A 26,729-nucleotide genomic window follows, 5' to 3' on the forward strand; every position below is an offset into this window, starting at 1 on the left:
CAGACATGCAGAAGGAACAAATCTCAGTGCACAAAAATAGCCAAGATTACATTCTTTAGGGAAAATCTCCTTTCTTTACTATTCTTCCTGTGGGGAACAATGCTGCATTCAACCCTTCACATGACTGCTGTTGTCAAACACTCCATTCCTTTCTATCAGCCTTTTTTCTCAAATGCAAACTCCTGGGGTTGATCCCTCCTTCTCCTCACTGTTTCCCACACTCGGATTTGGTGTCTTCAACTTGGATTTGGTGAGCTGACATTTCAGGGTGTGTTACCTTGACCTTTTCTTTTCAATTGGCCTGCAGTTTTTGTTTCAAACCTCCTGCTTGCCAAGTAAGTTGCTCTTAAATGGATCTGGGCAGGCTGCTGCTCCCACCCTGATGTCCTGATTTCTCACTTGGATTTTGCACCTCTGCTCCAGCCCCCCTCACACTTTATCTCTCAGTGGTTTTGTTTCTTCATGTCCTAATATATACGATAATATATCAAAGGTGTGAACCTTTTTCAGCTTACCCAGACAGCTGCTAATGTGACTGTAACAACCCTTTATGGTTCTGGTATGCCCTGAAATCTGTACACATTAGATTTTCTTCCTGCTGTTTCTCATCATACTCTGCTTTTCTTTCCATTTGTCCACGCCACCTCCAATATCTTGTTTCCATATCCCCATTCTTACATTATAGAGCATTTCTGGCTCTACTCCCACGGCTGGACTCATTTATTTGTTACAAAGATGTTTTTTCCTATTCCAGTTCCGTTACCCTCCAATCAAACAGTGCAGCTTCTCCAACTCAACTGGAATGAATGCTTGCAGTATTTCTTAGTTTTCTGCTGTATTTATCTTTCTTCTTAAATAATCTTATGCTCCTGCTCAGTTTCTCTTCACCTCGTTACAGTTTACAGTTGTAAAGTGGGTATTACCTTCTCCCTCTTTAAATTATTTTTTAATTGTATTTCTAAACCTTACATATACCTACTCATTGCTATAAATATTAAGTATGGGGATCATGACTGGAATTAATTGCAAATAAATTAGAAACAGAAGAAGCTAGCAGAGTATTTTTGAAAAAACTACCTCCTCCTCAGTTCCATTTAGAATAACCATCTAGGGTGAGTTAGATTGCTTTATTAATTCACACCTCTTCTATTCCTAGACAACCTTAGATAGGATTCTGCTGGGTATACAGACACACACCTGGAAGGACATATGAATATTCACACTAAAAATAATATTCCATCTGGCAAATATTCAGTCATTTAAATAAGTTTAAGTGAGAAACTAATGAGACTGAAATAATGACCTACTCTATTTATAATTTCTTATAATAGTCTGAAATATTGACGTCAGGTTCCACCTACATGTTGCTAATGACATTCTGCTTTGTTTCATGATTGGGTGTTCTGTTGTTTCAGCAAGCTTTCTAAAACTTCCTCCTTTTCATCCTTAGGCCCCCTGAGCCAGGAGCCCCTTACAACTGCAGAAGACATCATTCAGTTCTGTTGTGATAAATGGTGAGAACCTCTACAACTAGATGGCAAAATGCTGTAAACAGCATTTATCACTGTAATCTCACCTGTTTTATTAATTTTATGGATTTTTTGTCTTTTTGACTCATCTTCGTTTATTTGTGCATGCACTATTTATGCAGTTCCAGCAGAATGGGACAGAACATACAGCTGCAACAGGAATAATAAGAATAGTTACTAAATCTGTCATTAATCTCTTGTGAATACAAAGGGACTTTTGGGAACTCTCTGAACATTCTGAAACCACATGCAGTTCTATTTATACAACTTTGAAAAAGACTATATGCAGTCTGTCTTCTTTATGAAGTCAAAGTAATTTCCTATTTTCACCGCAACCAGAAGATATTTTTCTTTCAAGAGAAAACCTTTATGATGACATCATCTCTCTAAAGATAATGGATATTACAAATAAACTCAGATCTTCTTGTGTTTATATTTATCTTGAACGATCCATTATATATAGTAACATTATAGAAAAGTGAAATGTCTTTTATAAAATAAAGTATATATTCTAAATAGGAAAACTTTTGTATGTAGTGAAACACCGATTTCTTTCAAGTTAGATTTCTGCAATTATGTAATATTCTGCAATTATAGAAGTCAGTGGAAAAATCTGGTCATTTGGTATTTATGGTGTTTAAGCCCCCTTAAGATACAAATCCAAATATTATTTTATATATTATATTTTATAAATGTTATGGCAAAGCATGTATCAGTTGCGGAGCACTTCTCAATTCAGGGCTTATTCCAGTTGAACGTACATCCTCTTAAGGACAATGGTGTATATTTTATAAAACAGTTAAAAATGATAAATTACTGCTAAGAACTAGGAAAAAAAACCTGAGCTTGTTTTATGCACATTGTAATTAATAATCCAAGCTCACTACATTCTTATGAGATGCCTAGTTTAATCTTTGGCTAATTAGAATGCTTCAGACTTAACCTTCAGGCAACACTTAGCAAAATCTTTCTTAAGCTGCCACCCCGTACTTTACAAGGTGAAGAACAGCAGCCTCAAGAAATTAACACCTATTTTCAATGGAATGTCACTTCACCAATTAAATGAACCCTATGACCTTAATCCTGCTATACTTTAGCTGAGAAGTTATTTAACCCAAATCATTATGGAATGATTGATTTCCAGTAGTCCTCCAGCACAGAAAGGATACACCCATTCCAGTTTAAGCCTCTTGGCTGGTAGTTCTACTTTTGCTTCCAAATTGTAAGATTCCACTTGCTCTTTGGGCATGTACATGGTAACAGGACGTCCACGAAGAAACATTTTTACGTATCCTTCCTCTACAAAAGGTCAGAAATGTTTAATGTTACACAAAAAAACATTGGGGAGAATTCCAGTGCTCCTCCATCCCTTCCCACATAACAGTTTGGTGCATTACAATTATAAAATTACATGCAATCTCAAACTTAGAAATTTAGCAGTTTTTTTTTCCTAAATCATAATTACTAAGCAGAATTTAAAAAAAACATATGAAGTCCCTTCTTCCTCTAAATATTCTGAGTAGCAGAATTAGAACTAAACAATGTCATGAAGAACTACAAAACAGAAAGGTCTGAAATTGAATTTTTAAAAAAATATTACAATATTATGGTTTTTAGTTATCAAAAATGGAGGAGAATACATCAAAGATTACAATTAACGCAGAAATGCCACTTAAAATTAATTTTATTTTTTAATCAATGTTTACAGTTGAGCATCAGCATCTAAATTATTTTCCAACACTCAGTCGCATTCTTTGCATCCCAGTGTAAAGATATGCTTTACACTTGATACAGTGTTAGAGATACATTCAAAATAAGGAACACAAACAATTAGTAAGAGGAATCATGCTGATGTACATGCAGAAAAGATATGTGCTTTAAGAATTACTAAACATTGAAAAAAGAATGACAACATTGACAGCACATTAAAAGAAAGGACAATGACATACAGGAGAGAAGCTACAAAAACTCAATTGGCTGACAGAAGTAAACATTTCTAGAAGAAAATACTAAAAGTAATGTGTTGAACTGATAAATATTTTTGGGGCAGAGAAGCAGAGATTAATAACAGATCTGGAAGTACTGACTTGGGGACTTCATGGGGCTTATAAAACTAGGAGATCTGGGAAATGCCATGAAGTTCTGACTAGGACTTTTGGGAAGTGGCAAGGCCAAAGTGGGTGTCCTGTGAACTTCTGATGAAGTTTGTCCAGATTCAGAACGTGCTGGCTCTTGCTGCTCCATCGGCAGATCAAGGGGTTCAGCCTTGTTCGCATGCGAATCAAGCAGTTTTGGAGTCAGTGACATCTGTAGAGTTACTAGACAGAATAATCGTGGGCACAGAGGAAATGGAAGGGCAAAAGTAACAAAAATCATGTAAATGAAAAAAAAATTATACAATTTAGGACTGTTAAATTATGCTACGAATTTTTAAGTATCATTACAAATATACCACTATTTTTTAAATTTGAAAGCTAAGGCTTTATTTTAATTGGAAATATGCATATGTTACAAATCCTGTCTAAATTAATAAGAATTATTGATTGAACAAATAAACATCATAGCAATGTTCTAGATGTGTATTTTGCCTTTACACTAAGTCATATGGGAAAGAGATCTATCTGATCTGTCACAGTAAAGTTACAGTTAGGTATCTCTAGCTTCATTTACAGAATGCATACATAAAATGAAAGCAACACAAAACTTAATGCTAAAAAGAAGAGATAATAATGATGAAGTAATGGTGACAGAAGGTTGGAACTTCAAGATATCAGTTAAAATGATAGAATATTGGAATTGTTTTAAAAATCTACTCCAATATATCTGTATTGGAAAATAAAATAGAGGGTAGAGCATTAAATAGCAAAGCATTACAGCACTATTTGTATGCGCATGCAGCATCTATTTAATGAGCTTCAAACACGTGCCAACACTGCTGATGCTGGTGCACTGGAAGTCAACAGATTTTCAGCAATGACAACTACTGGCTGTACTTATCAAAGGCTGTGAATGAACCAAAGTTTAATTCACCAAGCTGCTTTTCTCACCTGAAGCTTATGGGACTCATAAAATTTGCATTTAGCCATCTACAGTGGGAGCATTTGACCTAGTCACACCAGACTAGGAAAGTATATACTAACCAGTAAATTATATCAAGTATATTACAACAAATAATCAGCCCTTGGAACGTGTGTATGTCTCTCTCCCAACTGTAAAGAGAAACTTAGGCTGATTAGGTCAGTCAGGCATAGAGGTCATATTGTGCACTTATTTCTAACTTCTGGTAATATTCCATCTCTACAAGTTTTTGTTCCTAACCCAAATATGTTATCTACACAATCAACCTCCACTTTTTCATACTTTTCCTAAGTAAGTTTATAAGACAGCAGAGTACTAAATGTAAAGATATAGATGTAAAGACAGACAATCATCAAACTACAAAGACAGACCAACAGTGAAACTTTTAGACAAACGTATCTTTTACATCTGTGGTTTTGTAAATTTGATATTGTTGTTGCATAAATGAACAGTTAATGAACTGAAATAAGAAGGACATCAGTGCCAGTGGGATCTACAAAGGAGACCACCACTGATTGCAGGTATAAATTTGTACAAAGAATACACAGAGGTAGAGACTCTCTAATAGACTTTGCTTTGAGAACAAACATTTTTTGCTTTGTGAAATTCACATTTATTGCAAAGCTGAAAGACGCTGATTAGTGGAAAAACTGTTAGGATACAGCTATTTCTAAAAAGCAGATAAATCTGTGATAAGATCACAGATATAAACATGCATCAAAAATGAGCATATTTACACTACAACTTAACTAGAGCTTTAGACACCAACATGGTATGTTTATCAAATGTAACACTGCTTTATGACACTAAGCAAAAGCAACAAGAAATTAGTTGTAGGCCTAGGCCTGTTTATTTAAGATTCAGAAAAATCTAAAATCTACTCAATAAGAAAAAGCAAGATAAAACAAAGGCTTCTATGATCATGTTAGGCTAACAGCAAAACAGCCAACAAAGGGGCAAATTCTATACAAATTCCAGCAGAAGTGCAGAATGCCATTTCAAACACAGTGAACATCCACGTGTTGCCATATAGCTCTCTCAACATTTTTTTTCTAATTCAAATTCTTAGGACTAAGTCCATAGGAATGTGAATTATAACCCGTTATTATGATTAAAGTGCACCTGAGGGTTATAATTCAGTAGATCATATAATAAATGGTATAGCATTTTTGTTTCACTCAAAAGAAATAGAAAAGTTTTAACATTGCAAAATGCACACAAGTTAGAAAACAGCTGTATATATATTGATCTTTTATCCCACCAGAGCCATTTTGCTTCGAGAGCTATGAGGTTTTGGAAGTGAAGCCTACCTTTGCAGTGTGTCACACGGCGCTTCCCTTGTGATTACAGAGACAGAGACAGAAGGGCTAGATAAAGATGTGTTTGAATACAATAACTCTCTAAATACCTGCTCTACAGGCTGTCCAGTCTTAGTCTGCTGCAGGCTAACCTGGACCTTGACAAACACTGAGCCACACACCGGGTAATTACCTTCTAAACCTCTTCCCTCAGTTAGGGGCCTCTGTTTGGTTCTACCATTAAAACTGGCTTAAACTCCATTTTGCAACCATATACTTAAGTAAAATACCAAGTACAACCTTCTTAGAAAAAACATTCATTTCAGTAGGAGTTTTGTCTAGGTGAGAAGGACATCAATGTAGTGTCCCATCTGTTTAATTACTGACATTTATCTATGGAAAAAGTGGCAGAAGAAAAAATATTACAAACAACTTTTTTACATGGTGTAAGGGAAGGAGAAATATTAGGCAAGGAAAGCATATTGTGTGCAAATCAGGAGTTTTCTTTTTCTAAACCACCAGTTTTCATGGAAGGAACATGAACCATGACTATATTGTCACAAGAGACTTAAGTGCTTATTTAATTTAATGTATTATTAACTTCAAAATCAGTTACATTAAACCTTGAAATGTGGCTTAAAAGCTTTGTTGGATGCTGATCAATCCATGCAGTAAACAAAAGATCGCCATCTTTTTCAGCTTAATGTATGATTACTGTCACAGAACTATGCATAAAAATAATACAATACATCTGATAAATCAATATGGTTTTTTTCCCTTCTCTATTTTGCTAAAAGAAATCTTTATTTTAGTTGTAGTTGACTTTTCAGAACAAAAATAACTGTTATATACACTACTCCATTTCATATTTTTATTGAGACTCTTCAAAATTTTTAACTGTCTAATAACAAGGACAAATACTGCTTTCACTTACACCTACTATTTCACTTTCAAAATCTTTGAGCAGGGATAATACCTAAGTTGGAAAAAATTGATGTACTGTTCAAATTAAACATAGATTACCAAAACTGCAGTTACAAACCACCTTTTTATTTGTAATTTGACAAATTACATTACAAGGCTTTGGGACAGATGTAGCAATCTTCAGAGGGCACCATTTTATGATTAACACGATAGCACCATAGCTGGAACTTGGCACTGCTTTAATTACCAAAACCTTAATACTGCTTTGAAAGAGAAGACATATGCAGAGTAAGAAGACAGTCTTTTGTGTCCTTGTCTTCTTACAAACAATCTCAACTGTAAAATAAATCTATTGCATCAATAAAATCTAGAGTGAACTGATCAACTTTTAATAATATATCAGTAGCAGCCTGTAAGTATCATGTTTAGATTCCCAATACCAATTTCTAGGCATCCACAGAAGAAAGGGGGCTAGTGGGGGAACCCAATCACAGTTACTATCTGCTTAAAAATTTTAAAAGTTCCTACCTGCACTGAACATTGGTTCCTTGGGTTTGCTGTGAAAATAATGAAGAAATTACTACTTTAAAAGCATGCACATACAGTCTGCACATGTATATGTATCAATATAGCATAAAATTTAAAATATAATATATATTTTTGTTGAGTGTATGCATAAATAAAAATATTTTTTCAATTAAATTATTTACAAAGTAAATCCCCAGGCAAACACAGTTAAAACCAGTAAACATCCTTGATGGCACTTTTACAGTCAATTCTCATGACATTCTGAAAATTATAACTAACTAAACTTAAACTAAAATTATAACTAACTACGGAATTCTCTCAGTCTGTGAAGTTAGTCCAGTTACAGGAGAACACAGAAACTGGCCATGAGCACCTAACTAAACTTAAAATTGTAACTATCTACAAACTACGAAATTCTCTCGGTCTGTGAAGTTAGTCCAGTTACAGGAGAACACAGAAACTGGCCATGAGCAGCTGTATCATTTATTGTTTCCAGCCTGGATTTAAGGAGAAAAATCAGAGTTTGAATCCTGCTTTTTCCAAAGACTTCACATAAAACGTGGAACTGCCCAGTTGTTCTCTGATGAATGACAGTACTTGGTAAAACACAGAAAGCACATAACCATGATTAAAATGTCTTCTGTTTGTCACTTCACAGCTGCCTGCAAGACAACTGGAAATGGGTTTTTCTTTTTGTGTTGAGAAAATATTTGGGAAAACTTGAGGGGAAAATACATACAGCATGTTGAGAAGCTCTCTGGATAGTACTTCCCTGGCCAAAAGGAAAGAATCTTTGTTAAGAAATTTTTTTCAAGTCATTTGTTGTTTTTGTCCTTTGCCCCTGTAAATCAAGTTTGAGAGTGTTGTTTCTGATGAAGAATGGAAGGGACACAAAGTTATATTATGAAGTTATTTCTCTTCCCAGTTCTCTCTTTTTAATGCAATAAAAGTTTTGAAGTATAAGATAACTGCTGTAAGTTTCTTAAGGTGATCCCAAAATGGGTGAACCCCCTATAATTCTAATGCAGAAATGCTGAAGCATGAAATATTCCTAGAGCTTGATGCCATCTCAACACTTTCTCCTAGACTGCAGTGGGCAGTAAGGAGAAATCAGAAAAAGAAACAAGACTGTGTTGGATTTTTGCACACAGGTTTTTTTTAAGCATAAAAGATTCTCCTTCACTACAATGAAAGATGTAGCAAATAATTCTATTGTATTTTTCCCTTTGCTTTGGTTTGACACTTATATTGAGAATAATACTTAATGATAAACCCAAACCAAACCAAATTAATTCTGATTCTACTCCTGATTTAGCAACTTCCCATAATATCAGCCTTTGTGTTAATCATGCATCAAAATATATGCTTCAAGCTGGCATACACAGCCAATGTAATTTATATAAATAGCATGATGTGCTGCCATTGTTAACACCAAGATGAACATTTTTTCTTACAAATGAAGATATTTTTAGAAAACAAAAAAAAAAAAATTATGGGATGAAGCACTAGTCAGAAATGCTGCCATATTAGAGACAAAACAGTCCCTAGCTCTGAACAGACCATGCCGACCTATTCAAGCTAATCAAGCAAATGTGAAAGGCTGATTCATGACAGTAATAAAGCAAATCATCTGTATTTCCTAATTATACAAACCCTAACCGCACACAGCTCAGAGCTCTGACTACCCTTTTCCCTGAACTTGAGTCACATCCTACTTAACTAACCCTCAGGAAGGCTTACTCTTGGCTGATAGCTACAGGAATAGGGACACTTCACAGTAGCATGGGAGATTATGGTCATCTCCTTAAGCTTAAAGCTTCTTGAAAGAGCTTTCTATAGCATTCTAGCTTTGCATAACAGCCTACAACCCTTTCAAAAACAGAGTCATGGAATATCTCACGCTGGAAGGGATGCAAAGGGGTCAAGGATACAAACAGACTGTGAGTAGATGGTTAGGTTAACACACTCTTCCTCACTCTTTCACACATACAGTCAGCTTTTGGGGGACAGTCTTATTCCCAGCATTCAGAATCATCAATTTCCTTCCCATAACTCAGGCTTTGTATTTTGCATGGTTGCTCAGTTTTGAGAGGAAGCATGAGGCAAATCTTTAGCCAGCCTCTTCCACAGGATAAGGACACTCATTCTTCAAGGAGGTGAAAGCTGGGGTGCTGAACAGGCTGCACAGGACAGAAATGAGGGGAAAAATCTCTAACCATACAATGACTGTTTTCACAGTGGTACCAACATCATGAGCACCAGCTGAGGCAATCTAACACATGCTCTTTATTAGCTCCTTGGAATATTGCACTTTACTTAACCATTGCATGCCTTGTGTGCTGGATCTTCTTCCCAAATCCTAGAGTGAGTGATTTTAACCTTCATGACCTAACAATTGCAAAATGACATAACCATTGAGTTTCTGCTGAAATAGGGTGTAAAAATTAAAAATGCATCTCAAGTACAGTGGTTGACCTTAGAGGAAAACCAAAATATTTTGCAGATAATCATTATTTTATTGCATTGTTTTTATTTCTCAGCTATTTTAGAATAATTTTCACGTGTACAGTATATCTATATAGCTTACAGAAGCCATAGCTTTCCTTAATTTAAGTGAATAAACTAATAGTCTCACTTCATGTGCTTGGTAGCTTTGACATATAACTAATTTCAGATAATTGTCACCCTAAACAGGTAGCAGGATCAGAGATATATCCATAAAACTGACTTTGTGAAGCACTGTGTTGTTTTAGATTTTGACCTGTGGATCTTCCACTGCACAGCACACACTGAATTCATTTTTTGGGCACTTGATCTAATGCAATTTTTTATAAAAAATACACAGAGCAAGGGCAATGTAGGATCATGCTTGTTAAAACTTTTACAAAAATTACAATAAATTACTACAGCAAATTGGAAAAGCAATGAGATTCACCACTGGCAGGTGAAATAATTGCTGATCATATTTCAGAAACAAGTCTACCCATCTAATTATAGAATCTTGTTTTTTTAACAAAAACTATGCATAAGATGTTTGTTTTGTTTCTAGAAGATAAAGTTATTTTAATCAATGAGATCACCACATAATGGCTATTTATATAATTTGATATGTGTGATAGAGTAGGAAGTAATACATAGATGCAAAATAAAAAGCAAAGCCTTGGAAAATCCAACCATTTCAAGAGATCAATCAATACAGAAAACAGCAGCTCCATGCTAATAACTTCACCAAGGCAAAGTAGCTGCACAGTTACACACCATTGCAACACTTTACAGAATTTGCAGCTTAAATTAGAGTGAGCAAGTTTTTTTAGCTGTCCCTTCACTGGCCATTTTGCATTTTGCTTGGTTTTGCCTTTCAAACCTTTCAGGCTCACTTGTCCCTAATATTGTTGATGCTTGGTTTGCTGATTCAGATGTGTGCAGATATACATTCTCTACAAGGGTCTGAGAAAAGATTTTGTTCAAATCTGCACATGTTCCAAAGTAAACTAATAATAGATTGCTTTTCCTCCCAAAAGTAACACTTATTTATTGATATTATGTATTGCTACAGTTTTTTTAGTCATATTTGTCTTTTAGAAATGTTGATGTACAAAAATCTTAGAAACAAAATGAAAACCACACCTATGAGTTATTTGTTGCTTATAATTATCTTACATAAATGTTAAGGGAAAAAAAATCAGATGCTAAGATAAAGTCAAATTTCTGTAAGTACCAGAAGGCCCGGTCCTTTGGAATTCTGTTGGCTTATCAAAACTTCATTCACATGCATAGATGCAGAATGTAAACAAGATGTTAATTTGTGTAAATATTACATCTTCCTTAGTTACAATTTTAAAACATTTTCTCTGATAGTATTTAATTTTTTTTTTTCATTATTCCTTTAATTTGCTAAGCCTTTCACTGAGTCACAGGTCAGGTTGGAAGGGATCACAGTTGTTCACCTGGTCCAACCTCCTTGCTCAAGCAAGGTTGTACCAGAGCACATGGCACAGAATTGTGTCCAGACAGTTCTCAGATATCTCCATTGAGGGAGACTCCACAATCTCTCTGGACAGTCTGTTCTAGTGCTCAGTCACCCACATGGTAAAAACATTTTTCCTCCTACTCCTGTGCATCAGTTTCTGCCCATTACCTCTACTTATTGCTTGGCACTATCAAGAGGAGCCTGGCTTCATCTTCTTGACACCCTCTGCTCAGATACTTGTAGACATCAATGAGGTCCCCTCTCAGTTGTCCTTGAGGCTGAACAGGCCCAGCTACCTCAGCCTTTCCTTGTAAGAGACACGCTCCAGCTCCTTGATCAACTTTGTAGCCCTCTGCTGGACGCACTCCATGAGCTCCATGTCCCTCTTGTACTGAGGACCCAGAACTGGACACAGAACTCCAGATGTGCCTCACCAGGGCTGAGTAGAAGGGATGAATGGGATGGTTGGACTTGATGATCTAAAAGGTCTCTTCCAACCTTGACAATTCTATGATTTTGTATAGTATCACCTCCCTCAACCTGCTGGCAATGCTCTTGCTATTGCATCTTAGGATTCCACTGGCCTTCCTGGCCACAAGGGCACACAGGGACACGACCCATCAACACCTTGTTGTCCACCAGAACACCATCTCCTTTATCCATACATGCAGGTCTCTTGCCCACTTTTTCTGATTTCTTGCTCATCTGGATGTATAGTTCTTGAGCCTGGATGAAGTGATATTTGAATATCAACCAACTCTCTTGGATCTGTCTTCCCTGCAGGTCCACTTCCCATGGCATTCTTCCAAGATTCCTGAGCAGGCTAAAGTTAACTCTTTTAAAGTCCATGGTCAAAACCTTACTTGCTACCCTTCTTCGTGCCCTCCTGGTACGGAACTCCAGCTCATGGTCATGAGCCATGGAAGCCAGAGCTGCTTCCAACCTTCACATCTCCAACAGGGCCTTCCCTGCTATGCCCTCCTGGTACGGAACTCCATCTCATGGTCATGACAGCCAGAGCTGCTTCCAACCTTCACATCTCCAACAGGGCCTTCCCTGCTGGTTATCACAAGGTCAAGCAGCACACTATTCCTTGTGGGATCTTCCACCACTTCTGACAGGAAGTTGTCATCAATGCTTTCCAGGAACCTCCTGGAGTGTTTGTGCTTTGCTGGGTTGCTTCTCCAGCAGATGTCTGGGTAGTTAAAGTCTCCCACAAGAACCAGGGCCTGTGACTTTGAGGCTGCTTCAAGCTGCCTGTAAAAGACCCCTTGCACTTCCTCCTGTTCAGGCAGCTTGTAGCAAACAGCTACAAAGTGCCACCCTTACTAATCTGCCCTTTTATCCCAATCCATAACTTAGAATAAGTTCCATAGTTTGTACACTTGCTGTCTTGCTTCACAGCTGAAAACATAGGCCTGAAACCAAGCTATTAATAATGTAATCACCCATATTTGGGGTGTAAAATAGTGCACAACCAGCTCAGTCACTCCTTACTCAAGCAAATGTGCTAAAGGGATAAAAAGGAAGGAACATTTTGTGCCACACCATTGACAATGATTTGTGTAATGGTATTGATGCCCAAATAGAGCAGGTAAATTAAGTTATTAGGTGAACTTCATTAACAATGTGTTTTTATGCTCACATAATCAGTGAGACAGTGAAACAGTACTATCAACACCATTTCTAGCAAAGGAAACTGCAATAGAACAGGTCAAATGAAATAGCCAAAACTAAATTCTGACTAGGAAATACAGGAAAAAAGAACTGCTTGACCTATACTGACAATACTGATGAACCTCAATGAAACAGCTATTTGTTCAAGGCTATCCTAAGTCTGAAACCCTTGGACAAGATATCCTCTTTTCTCAGTGCTGTCAGCAATACAGAGAAGTATGATCAAAGATACACAGAGATAGGCATCGCTTCATTCTGCTCCATTGAACTGCACTTGCATGTAAACCTCTCCGTTTATATTTAATCTGGCTGTCAGATCAAGGCATTCATAGTTCAGAGACTGGATGGACATCAATCTACATATGGGATGCGGTGACCGAATGCTTCTCAGTAATTGTTTTGTCTTTTCTTCCACTTTCGTTCACTTCTTAAACTACCTTTATCTTGATTTATAAGTTTTCTCACTTTTGCTCTTCCTATTTTCTTCTCCTCATCCCACTGGAGGACAGGAAGTGAATGGCTGTGTGATACTCAGATGCCAGCTGGGGGTCAATGCACCACAACCAGAAACTCAAAGAAGTACTTGTCAGGAATATAAAAACCAAGGGAAACCACTAAGATATTAGAAAAGGCGTGTTTAAAAATTATGAACTTTCCTGGGAAACTCTAAGTTCTCACGCTGCTTATAGTTTGGAAATAAGGCAAATAAATTTAATCTAAATATGAAAACCTGCTTTATTTCAAATGTTTTAATATATACTTTGGTCCAAGAATTGGAGCTTCGTGAAAAAAAAAGCTTCCAATATTTTAAACAAGAAAAACTAAGTTCACTAAAGAAACTAATTTCATAATTAGAGCAGGAGGCAGAGAAAGGGGATAGATACTTAGTTGACATTACCTTTCACTGTTCTTTTTACCACTAGATGAACTGCTGGTGGAACCAGTGCGGTTGCGACTCCCTTTGGAATCTCCATAGCTTTCCCTCCGACCTCCTGGGGACACACGCTCAGCTGAACTGGTTCTCTTAATGGTGCTAATAAAACAAGGAGCAAGTTTCACAGTGGCACTTGTAAAAATATATATTCTACAATAAATACTTATGAGAAATGTATCAAGTAGAACACTGACCCTAAAAAAGTAACTATAATTTTTTAAAAAATCTTAACTTGATTTGTTAAAGAGCCTATGTAAGAGCTTTGCTGAGTGTCTGGTACAACAGAGACAAAGATACTGCTTTTTCCTTAATCATAAAAAAGAAGATGGGCTAAACCAATTTCATAGAGTAGTTGCAATCACTTTTCCGGGTCACATTTCAAATCTCTGACTACCACTCCATACTTCTGGACTTTTGGATTCTCTTATGAAGAAGTGAAAGCTTTAAAGAAAAAGCATATTGTCTGACATTTCCAGCCAGACTACAGGGAATGCCAAAAGTATGTTAAAATTTGAACACAAGCAAGCTAACTTTGGGTCCTCATCCAATATCAATTACTCTGTGGTTCAAAGCTAGTTTTAACATACTCCAAAGTGCAATTAATGGTGAGCTAGCCTGCAATTTTTTATTCTTGACAAAAATGTATGCTTCCTAGTTACATGTACAAATAGATTAGATTCCCCGCATGTCCTGACAGGAGGCTTCTCAAAGGCTTAAAGCTCACCCTACCCTCTCACTCTTCAACCATCCTTCCTGCCAAGATAGCTATCAAGGGAGCTCCTGTGTGGCTTTATGGCACCTCTTAGACATCCAGCTCTCCGTGATGGAAAAATGGGAGCCAAAACACAAGTAGTGCTACTTAGTAAATTATGAGAAGCTGATTCAGAACTTACACCTTATAGAGACAAATTATTGACCAAAGCACTTCTCCCTAAAGCAGTGCTTCCTAGCAAGAGAGGGAGCAGCTAAGGGTGAGGTCCCAAAGCAGGTAATGCTTTACACGTTGCTGCAGGCCCTTGGCAGCACAGAGGCTCAGGCAGCAGCACCCAGACTGAGACAGGAATCACCCCCATGGCAGCAGTTGAACAACAGGACTCAGCATAAGGGTCTCATTTCCCCCCATTTCAGTCCACTACTTCCTGTACTGTTTTCTCCCCTGCAGAAAGCACAATGAAAATACCTCTTTTAGGTTATAAAATCCCCATACTAAATAACCACTTTCAGCAGCTCTCTCACCCCAGAAACTAGGGACACCAATTATTGCTTTCCAGCTCACATCTCTCCACCCAAATCCCAACCACAACTTCCATCCCACTGTGAAAATTTCAGTACTTGCTCCTTTAAGGCCAGTCTCTTCCTAGTCACACCTTTTATCGTCCCCAGCCACCTCCCCCCCTTAGCCTCCATAGACCCCCAGAGATGCTCTGCGTACCAGAATACTCATCTCATTCTGAGGACTATGCCAAACCTCCCCAGGAGTCCCTAAGAGCTATCCCTACCCTGTCATCTCAGTCAGCTCCTCTGGCCCTGTCCCACTTCATGTATGGTGTAAGTTGTTCTCCATAACTAGAGGAACCAAGATAGACTTTTCTGTCTGGTCAAAAAATGCTTAGCTTAGCAACTGTACACCACCTGCTTTAAAAAAACCCAAACTTATTTCTGTTCCCCCACACCTTTTTACCAGCAAGGAGGGGAATGTTTCAACACCTAAACTCAGACTCAGCTACAGAAACAATGGGAACACCTGAACCAGAGTCTTTCTGGAAAGAAATTGCCCTTCTGAAAAGAAGGCAGTGCCCATCCAGGGGTGGATCTGCATGTTAAGGTGCATCTCGGGCAGCTTGACAAAAAAACCTTCTGGTACATGCGATGGTAGGACAGATGTTCAGTGCTGCATTCTTGTAATAAAAACAAGCTTCAAATGATTAAGCTGAAATTAAAAAAATAGTGTTTCTGTGGAGAAAGCAATGTAAGAGAGCAAGCAGAATGCAAAATTACACAAAGACAGAACAAAATACATTCATAGCAGAAGAGAAAAGGCAGCAACAAGAATTTAGTTCTGTCTTAATTTCAGAAGTGTACTTCCTACACTAGACTAACATTATCCAAGTCATCTCAATGTCAATTGCACGAAAAACCTTCTCTAGTAAATGAAATAATTTACTGTTAATATTTAACTGTTCTCCCTATGTCTCATAACATCATCCAATTTAATATTACTCCAGTTAAAAAATAAAACTTTGATACTGAAAATGTTTATTCCAAATTAAATAGCTTCATTAGCATGTGCCTTGCATTATTATATACATTAATTACAGAAACATCCTGTGTGATTTGTCAAGATCAAATCTTTATTTGGACATTCTTTCCTGGTTAGGAAAATTTAAGTGTAGGCTTATGTTGACGCATATTTTCTTCTTTAAGGATAAGAGGCGTCAACATCAGCCTACATCAAGATTAAATTAAGGACATTATCAGAGTATACTAATCTTTACAAAAAATTAAGTTACAGAAACAATTTGGAACTAATTTTAATGTTTCTTGGGGTTTTATTTTTATAGCTGTCAACATTCAAAAGATGAAATAGAAGATAAGAAATGAAAGGGTGTGACTAAAATTTAGAAGTTTAATTCTATCTTCTTTCTGAATAATGAAGTCTTATATCAGTATAAAAACTACTTTAATCACAGGTGTAAAATTCTTTTAAACTGTAATGATTTATGTCCATCACTGCTTAAGCTAATTAGTAATGCTATCTTCTGACAAATTTTATTTTAAACTTTCAACAACAAAAACTCAGTGAGAAGTATTAGTTGGTGGTTGGAAACAAGGATTATAACTCCATTATATTAACTCAGTTTTGGCATTATATACATTTTGTTAGGTAGACTGTTAAACACCAGTGATTATATCTACAGCTACAGTAGAGATACATTGTCACCTGAGCAGGAATTTATAAAGACAGAAAATACTCATTTAACTTACAGGTTTGTAAGAGTATAACCGGATCCCAGAATTTGACTTCGACATTAGTAATATGAAAGGAGAGCATTTGCAATTATTTAAGAAGATAACATTTAGTTGCACGATTTTTAACTTGTTTGAGACAGCAATATGGTCTAATACTCCCATAATAAAAATTATGTTAGTATGAAATAATGCAGATACCATCACTGACATTATTATTATCTAAGTTGTGTGATGCATTTATCAATGATAAGAGAGTTTTAGACATGTACTTCTGGAAATGTTAAAAATGGCAATAATAATTACAGTTCTACCATGTTAATGCTTTTACTAAAACAGCCACTTTCTATGTGTTGAATTGAAATGGAAAGGAAAAACAACTGAACTTCAACACTACAAAGCTATTAAGGATCCCTCACCTTAGAGCAGGCTTTTTCAGTTTGCATGCATTGAGAAGATTCACAGACCTGCTTAATCCAGATTGAGAGGTGCATAAACAAAGCAGAATAAAAAGTGAATGCAACAATAAAACATGGAAACAAGACATTTACAAGACTTACATTAAAAGACAAAATTGCATGCTTTCAAGATATGAAGTCACGTGCAAGAATAAACAACAAAGTGCTTATTGACTCAGTTAGATGTTTGATCATTTCAAACCATACATTTAAGAACACCAATGTATCTTTGAATGACAAAATCTCAGCAGTGCCCCGATAGACTGACCATTTGTAAAGAGACTGTAAAATAAAATTTAAAAAAAAAAATCAAAAAGGCTATCTGAAGGAACACGACAGATGACGCAGCTAAAAGACAAAGACTATTAAAAAAGCAACAACAAAGACAAGAAAATAAATCCTCATATATACATACATATACCATTGCATAGCATGAATGTTTCAGGCAGTTGCATTACTGAATTGTGGTGAACAAATCTGGCCAAAATTAAAAAGATATATACCTTATTACTAAAATTACTTGGAAAAATATAAAAGCTTTTTAATAAAATAAATTAAAAACCAGTGCACCATACTCTTAAGACAGAAACTGATGGCATTAATATTTTGCCTAGCACTCATTCTGACCCTCATTTAAATCAATTAGAATGAACTCAGGAATAACATATGACTTTAATTTCATTACGCCTCTGAGCAAAATGCACTAATAACTTTAATTGTTAGAGATATTGTGAAGTGGCATAATAGTTTTGCCACCCGAAGTTCAGTGGAGAGGGATTTCTTTTTTAATTTATATTCTAAATATTTTAAACCATTTTCTTTGAGAGATGAGTGTTACACAGAGCATCTAATTGAAGGTTTGATTCAGAGTTTGTGTGTGCCAGTTACAAACCCTCACTGCCCCCCAACATTAATTCCAGGCGACTGAACAATTTCCTAGGGGCCATGTGTTTAGAGTTTAGAAGAACAGGAATTTATCATATTAAAGTATTTTATTCTCCCTGCAAACAAAGCTCTTTATGTTTTCTTTGTTCCTGCTTCTTCCTTTTGATCTCCATTGTCAGAGTTTTGCACCATTGTAATACTCTGCAATCTGCTGGGGGAGAAAGAATGACTGATTGTCTCCTTTTGAAAGGCAAAGTATGTGCAAGCCTGCAGCCTGCACCAGCATCCCTACTGGGAAAGGTACTGTCTGCATTCTCCTCCCATACTTTTTTTCCCCCCCTTTTCCCCCTCAACTCTTGGAAACAAAGCTATCCTAAATGAGTCACAAAACCTTAGATTTTAATAGGGAACACAAAACATCACTACTACGCACTGGCCATATTCCAAAGACAGATTTAGTGTTAAGCAGCAAACTTCAAGCCACAATAAATGCTAAAGAAAGAGTGCAGGGGGAAGGGAAAGTTCTGGTCATGATACACTAAACTTATCTTATTTGGAATGAAAATTTCAAATAACTATTCTAAGCACAAAGTTTAGAAAAAAACTATGGCAGCATTCAAAAAGTTGTTACTCAAAATAGCTCATACACTTCTAAATCACGGAATTAGGAAATGTATTAAAATTCAAATCAAATCCTCTGATGAAAGCTTTCTTGTTAAGATGACACGGAAACACTTCTCAAAGCCAGGCAATTCTTGATTGTCCATCTGTATCAGGTGATTGTTCAGTCCATCTCAGAATCACTCCAGCTCTCTGCTAGCTGGTTGGCACCCAGAGCTGTGTTCATATGGTTCCCAGAGCTTGAGGGCAGCAGCTCCTCTTGGTGCTTGACCACAATTTTTGGTCCCAGTACCACCATCATCACCAGGCTGTCTTGCACTGTATTACCACCACATACTTTTATAATCCAGTTGATCCATGTTTTGGATTTGTGCTTTTGCTCTATTCAAGTTATTTCAGACCTTCCTTAACCTGGACAATTGGGTATTGACTGCAAGATCTGAATGCTGAAGCAGGGTTTGATGCCCTCAATTCTAATTGAAGTCAGAGTCAGTTGAGGTTACTTAATGCTTTGCAAGATCTGGATCTAATTATCACATTAGGTCCTATAAGAACCTCCTGATATCCAGAGATACATGTTTTATACAAGGAAAAGCAATATGCATAGAGGTTAAATGATTTGCATAAGGTCACTGAGAGAATATATGGCAGAATTCAAATAAAAGCCTGCTAGTTCCACCCTTTCAGCCTCAAGCATTTTTTATTACCTCCAATTTTATATTCCTGACAGAAGAAGTCATTTCCATTTCAAATATTAAATGGGAAATCAGAAAATGCAGTGAACTCTGAACCACATCTCCTTGGTAATCCAGCAAGGCAGATAAGCCATATACCAACCTGTGGGTTCAAATGAGTTAACCAACACATTTAATACAGCTATTGTATGAAATGAGATTGTGTCTGCAGACATACCAGTAAATACTTCTATCTCTAAGCAGGAGAATGTATGGATGTACACTTAGTCCCCATGCAGACTATTTGCATGTATTTACATAGATAATGCACAACAAACTGTTTCAAGGGACAGACTGATGTAATTTCAATTGGACATCATACAGTCCTAACCTAAACAGTGCTAAGTATAGGAGAAGAGAGGAATCAGAGAGCACTTGATTGTAAGCCCTCTTTTCATAAGGCAGTAAAAGATTTGGGAAGGACTCAATTCACCTGCACTTTCTCTTGGACATATGGTCACAGGTAATAAAAATATGGAAGATGCTATTTTTTACTATTTATTTACTAGCAGATATTTGTCAGTCTCAACAGCAGATCAAAAGTTTAGAAGGTGACCCAGCAAAAATTTTTTTTTCCTTTTCTACTGTTGTTTTTAACTTTCATTTTTCAAACTCCACCTTTTCAATTGTGCACCTGCGCTGTATGGAAAAACCATTAAAAGCATTCACGTAAAAACTAAGTTCAAAAACATTTATAAAGACTTAATACTATTTACAGATGCTATGTCACGTGACCATATTTTGGACTTGAGAATACCTACACTACAAATTAGCCACAGTTCTGGAAGCAGTTCATAAGAAAAGAGCATGCCTTAGCAGAAATCAGAACTAAAAAAATATCTTGAAATTTCCCACCATCTGTAAACTGCGCAACACTGAGAGAAGCTTCCAACACAAATAAACAAGTCCTACCCCTTGAAAAAGGAAGCTATTTGATTTTGCTGATGTATTTCCATTACTGTTTTATGCATAAACACATGCATTTCCTGAAGGTAAAAGGGTCCAGTATAAAAACAAAGTATGATTGAATTCAACTTAAGGATACATAATGAATTATTCTACTTGACTGTATACAAGAAAGATATTTGGAGCACTTACTGTATCATCTTCGAATACTGAATATGGGGAACACCATTTACTATAAAACCCTGAAATCTGACCAGTTATTTCAAGGTTCTCTATTAAATGATTACAGACAAATTTACCAAAAAAATGTTTTGTACAGTAATTAACCAATGAGGTTCTTACCACTCCACTTTATTCCTCTTGAAGTACATTTATAGGCAAGGCACAGAAATATGCTTTAATATGGTTCAATAAAGGAAACAATAAAGAACATTTTCACATTAAAGACACCAATACAGAATTTTAGAGCATTTGAAGGGAGCAATAATTGTACAGCACCTGAATTTACAACTGCTTTTTTCAGGACAGGAAACAATCCCACCCTCCTAAGCACTCTTAATAAGTGCTCACCCATTTCAGCAAAACTGCCCATATATTTTTTTTTCTTTTTCAAAACTGAATACACATTTTCATGCTGCATATTTAAAGCATCTTCAGCCTAATGTCTTCAGTAATGTGAAGGGACAAAGCATAATAAAAGGACACTAACTACTTGACCTGTGAACGAATTTCTCACACAGGAATCAAGACAGTCTAAAAGTAGTCCCTAATGATGCTCTCTAAGGACTTTCCCACTGGCATTCTGGGTATCCAGGCTGCACGTGGGTCAGGTGGAAGGGATACAGGCTGCCACTTATCTACAGGGATCCTAAGCCAGGATAATGCCTACAGGCTGCAGGCAATACCAGATGAAACACAAAGGCCTCCAAGAATAGAGAGAGCATGAGTATGACCCTGAGCTGCACTTCATCCACCCTACTCTGGGGCAGAAAGTTCTATGCTGAACCCTAGGGACAGAGCACAGAGACTCAGGAACCATACCCTCTGTACATAGGTGAATCTTCCAATTCTCATATATTTTATAACTACTAGTTGAAACTTAATTAGGAAGAATGAAATTATTATAATTATTAAGAAAAAATAATTTGTGAAGTACAAACATGGTTTAAAATTCAGCATGTACTAAATAGTACTCCTTTTTAAACACTAATACATCTTTTCTAAAAGGAAAGTTCTTTCACCCATTTTCAAACTTCTACAAATCAAATAATGGAACAGTTTGGACAGTGTTTGATTTCCTTCTCTTCTTTTAAGGGCTGATTCAGACCAGCCTGCCAAAGCCTACAGCTGCAGCAAGCTCCAGCTCATAAGAGCTCACAGGAGTTCATTTTTGTAACATAAACAAATATGCTATTTTCCAATTTTAATTGTGTACAATGTAACTTCTCTCTACTCTATAATAATAGAACCTGGACTTTCTTGAAAGCCAGTCCTCTTCAAAACAGTAACAAAAACTGGCATATCCTTAGCCACCATCTCCTCTTTGAGGTCAAGTTCTTTTTGAGAGACCTCAGATCTTGGAGGTTAATGCTCGCATCTCTACAACTTACTCTCCCTCAGAGCTGACAGCATCATCAGTAGAAAAAGATGAGGAGACACACAAAAGAAATGTACAAAAAAAATCCCTCAACCTAACCCCCAAACCCCACACTATTATCTTGTAAACATATACAACACAGCAGATTAGCACCACAAACACTGCCACATGTATCTTGAACTTGCTTCGCTCAATCCATTCCATTCCTTATGACCCAGATGTATAAAACATTTAGTATATTTAAAAACAGCTACACACAAAGCAAATTGGGACAGAGCAGTAATTTTTAAAAGGGCTTAATACATGCTAATGATAAGATATCTAAAGATGGATGTTTTCATTTGCATAAATATGTGCTAGGCACAGAATTTTCCTCCTCCCTGAGATGCTGCTAACCCTGTGCATGCAGTTTATATGATAATTTTGTTAGTCAGAGAAAACCACCAAAGATAACATACTGATTTGCAATGATAACACTGTTTCTCTGCAGACTACATGTATTCTACTAGCTACTCAAAGAATTCTTGCACCACTTTTCACATCATGTTGGGCAACAGCACAGTAGAAATGCTTTATTCTCTCTATGCTAAATTCTTAAAAGCAAGAAATGTAAACAAACCAGTAAGACCAAACATTGTACATTCTTTCAATATTCATGGTAATAACCTTAACTGTAATTAGAATGAATAAATTTAAAGCCTCTTAGAATGAAATCCATCTCCTTTTCTTTCCGAACTAAATATTTAGACTGCTGCTTTGCAAGTAAGAAAAACTACATATTTAGAAGGTTAAAACAGGAGTTAGACCATGTTTTCCATTCCATGGTTATAAGGTTTCTCATAGATGCCTACCTTTTTGCTGCTGGTGATACAGTCTCCTTTCTGGTTCCTGATGGAGAAGGTAAAGAGCCACTTGGTTTCTTTGGTAATACAGTTCCATTGTTAACTGTAGTCCTTAAAGGCAGGGTTTGTACCAGTGGTCTTGCTGTAAAACAAATATAAGATGAAATCACTGCCTTCATTTACTTTTCTGTGTTTTTTTCTTCAGCAAACAACACTAGAATATTTTAAATTTTCCAAGCAGTGTGCCATTTTTGTGTCACTATGGCCAAATTGAGCATAGATGAGCGTTTTAATATTGAGGAATTTAAAAAAAATTATTATTATTCATAACAATAATAGTCCTATCAAGTAAAAACTCTGTCCTAGATTAAGGAGCTTAGTGGTAAGCACAGAAGTAGTTGTACTCAAAACCAATCCTGCTCTGTCAAAAGAGCATCAGACTCTTGCCCACCTGGATAGCATCCAGAGGAGTGCTAGAAATGAAGGCAACTTGTCATCCCAGAAATTCCTGCTCTTCATCCCTCAGTCTTCTTGGAGGTTTTCCACAAGCAAATTATCTATTAAGAAATTTCTACTCTCCCCCAGAAGGTCTTTTTTCAAGGAATGTGGGCTTATGTTTGACAGACAGGATTTGTACCCTTTATTCAGAAAAAGCTATTGAAATCAGCAGAAGAGTGAAGGTAATAAGCTGGCATTATCTACCTACATCCTTCTGATCAAATATTGGCTCAAAAAAAGGATCTGGTGTCACAGCTGTAATTAACATTAGAATAACAGAAAAGTCCAATTCAAATAGTTAGAAGTTAGTTGCAAAAACTGCAAGCAATGAGTATCAACATGAATACTACTGTGGATCATAGCCTTGAAACAGAGACACAAACATGACTAGTGCTCTCTCCACATCAGAAAAAAAAAGCTTGAATCACTTGAAATTTGACAGGACTTTGTATTACAAGCCATTGTAACGATGCTACAAGCCTCTGGGTTCAGAGAAACACCACTTGAGAGAAGGCAGGAGTAGTAATTCACTTTAGGAACATAAAATTTCATTGAACTTGGAGAGGATGGCAGGGAGGATACCTATGAAATGTTCTTCAAAAAAGACTGCCAAGGATAAAAGAAATAAAAGGCTAAACTGAAACAGTACCAATTGTATACAATTACAGGTCATATTGTAACAACATCTTATTGTAGCACTGACAGCAAGCATTTATTGACTTGTTCACCCTAAGTTTTCATATACTGAACAAAAAGACAGATGCGAAAATCTGTGCCTTGAGAAGATTGTCAGTACATATGGCCTACTAGAGAATGCAACTTGCAAGACAAACTTTGTCTTGAAACTTTGTTAGAATACACTTACTTGTTATGTATTTGTCATTTATTTGTTCAGAGGAGAGAAATTTAGAAAACAACCTATAAGGGAAATACTGAAGGAACGAGGCTTATTTGGCTTAGAAGAGTGAAGGATGACAAGAAAGAACGTCAACAAAGAAGATAAAAAGAAAATTTTCTCTATGCTCACTGAGGGTGTCTTCCAGCTCTGCTTTCCATGATCTGTTTTAACTGACTAATGCTGTCTTTAGAGCTTATACAAAACATCTTAAGTTTACTTGGCTTCCCAAGTAAACTCTGTTTTTCTATTAATGAATTCAGATAGAATTCTATTTGCTTCTCCTTTATTAATATTTTTGTATATTAAATTATTTACACAGTTTTGTGCTGGAAGCTCTGCTGCTTGTTTCCTAATTGCTGCCCTGCTGCAGTTAATCCATATGTATAAAAGTGATTATGTTGCAATTGTACAGAATCACAGGTAGCTGCAGTTGAGAAGTTATGGACCTGTCTTCCTGCAAGCTTTCTGTTGCTCACAAAACTTTAAAGAAATTTGAGAAGACAAATTAGAACAGCAATTGAAGTTAAAAAAATAAATTATTAAAATATTTTCCTTAATTGTAGTTATTTTAAAAGAATGCCTCCAAAAGAGTAGCTGGAGTGAACTAGCTGGAGTCTATTTACTCTCCCAACCTTACAAAATTGAAACTAGCAACAGCCAGGAATAAAGCCTGCAACCTTTAACAGAAGTTTTGCTTCAGATCCACCACCAATCCACAACCCACACTTCTGGAAATAGAGATTTAAATGGTCAGCTAGTGTAGAAAGCAACACCACAAAACTCTTGCACAATATAGAGAAAAACTGTGCATTATTCAATAAATCCACTGTTTACTCAGGAGCTATTTGGTTTTACTTACAACAGCTAGTTCACACCAGCGGTAACTGGCATCAGTCACAAAATCCCAAACATGTCATTGCTGTTAGAAGTCAGTAACACACTATTACTGCTTTGTCAGTAATGTTTATTTTGGAAGTTCTGGTGCTTCAAGGTCTTACCTGTGGTAGCAGGACTGACAAGTTTATCAGCCTCAGCAGCAGCTTTTTTAATCATACTCTGATCTATGGATTAATAGGGCTGTTAAGTTTACAAACAAACCAATAATTGCAAAAGGAAAGAACAACAAACACAAGTAAAACAAAGGCAGGAAGCCATACTGAAACTCCACCAAGTAGTAGAAATAAATAAGGAAAGGGGAAAAAAAACCCAAACAACTAAACAAAAACTAAACAACAACTAAACCATTAGGGAAGGAGCTCTACAAATGGACAAGATAAGCCGCTCCCTTTCCATGATGTATGCTGCTTTTAAGCTTCTTAGCTCAAGAACACAAAGACTGAAAACAAGCTCAAGATTTTTCCATTATAGATTTGAAAGTCTGAAACTTGAAATCTTTGAATTAATTTTAAATCTGAAGTACTCAGAAAAAAAGAAGGCATTTATCCCATGAAGATTCTTGTTCCAGACTTTACACAGTACTGGGGGGACCCTGTTTTTCAAAAGGCACAGGCCTCCCCCAACACACACACACTTAGATCCACTTCATCTATAGATCAAATTATAACAGAAGCATACACTGTCCTTCAAGCCCCAGTTTGCATGGACACAATGTCTGTGTCATTCTGTGGGATCAAATTCCACTTTTTAAAATTTCGAATGTGGAATTAGTCATTAAACAATACAGGGAGAATAAACACGAGTTCAGCCCATGCAGCCCAAGGGGTATAAGCAGCCACCACTCCAGCTCCTCCCATGTTTAACAAAGCCCCTCTCCTAAGAGTATCCATCAGAAGCCTTCATAATGCTACTCCAAACTAAAATTAGTCTTATGCTAAGTAATTGCACACAATTTTTTATAAAGTAGTTGTGCCTACAAAGGAATAATAGATAATTATGTGAAATAGGTCATATTTGACAAAACAGCTGAAAAAAAACCCCAAGTGATCTGATTACTTCAGATTCTATTTCATGTTTATAATTCATGTTTAATAAGGTTGATCATACACTAAATGATACAGCTGATGTACAGCAAAGTGAAAATTCTTTACATAAATAGTCACAGTACTGATCTTCTCCAGAAATTAGGTAGGTTTTGTTGGCAAATACCAGGACTCATTCTGGTAATTTGCAATGGAGGAGCAACTGACATTTGTAGTCCTCTGTTTGCATTATTACAGTAAAAGCTCTAACACTGTAATTTCATACACACACTAAGAACCAGGCATGCAATACATACATTAAAAAAACCTCAAAACCACACACACACAAATCCAGCAAACAAGCAAGCAAACAAACCCCTACAAAACCAGCCATAAAAGACAGGGGGATAGGCTTACAGCAGCTTTTCTTCAATGTACATTGAACTACGGCTCTAATGGTCTGCCA

At 36.5% G+C, this 26,729-nt stretch overlaps 1 protein-coding gene across 11 annotated transcripts in view; it reads right to left on the minus strand.

Moving 5' to 3' along the window:
• Window positions 1–26,729, minus strand: part of EML1 (EMAP like 1) — a 121,481-nt gene that overhangs the window by 23,447 nt on the left and 71,305 nt on the right. For 2 of the 11 annotated variants that reach the window (XM_039712474.1, XM_039712471.1), the window contains exons 3-9: window positions 25,343–25,405; window positions 22,958–23,090; window positions 17,325–17,372; window positions 13,903–14,037; window positions 7,358–7,386; window positions 5,918–5,944; window positions 2,699–2,828 (exon numbers count right to left, since the gene is read on the minus strand). In XM_039712474.1, the coding sequence (XP_039568408.1) occupies window positions 2,699–2,828; window positions 5,918–5,944; window positions 7,358–7,386; window positions 13,903–14,037; window positions 17,325–17,372; window positions 22,958–23,090; window positions 25,343–25,405 (565 nt within the window). Of the gene's footprint in view, window positions 1–1,576; window positions 1,639–2,698; window positions 2,829–5,917; window positions 5,945–7,357; window positions 7,387–13,902; window positions 14,038–17,324; window positions 17,373–22,957; window positions 23,091–25,342; window positions 25,406–26,729 lie in introns of those variants that run through there. The other 9 variants (XM_039712473.1, XM_039712476.1, XM_039712475.1 and 6 more) reach the window with 9 other exon arrangements.

This window comes from Passer montanus, unplaced genomic scaffold (genome assembly GCF_014805655.1).
Source record: "Passer montanus isolate IOZ18808 unplaced genomic scaffold, ASM1480565v1 scaffold27, whole genome shotgun sequence".
Classification (NCBI taxonomy): Eukaryota; Metazoa; Chordata; class Aves; order Passeriformes; family Passeridae; genus Passer; species Passer montanus.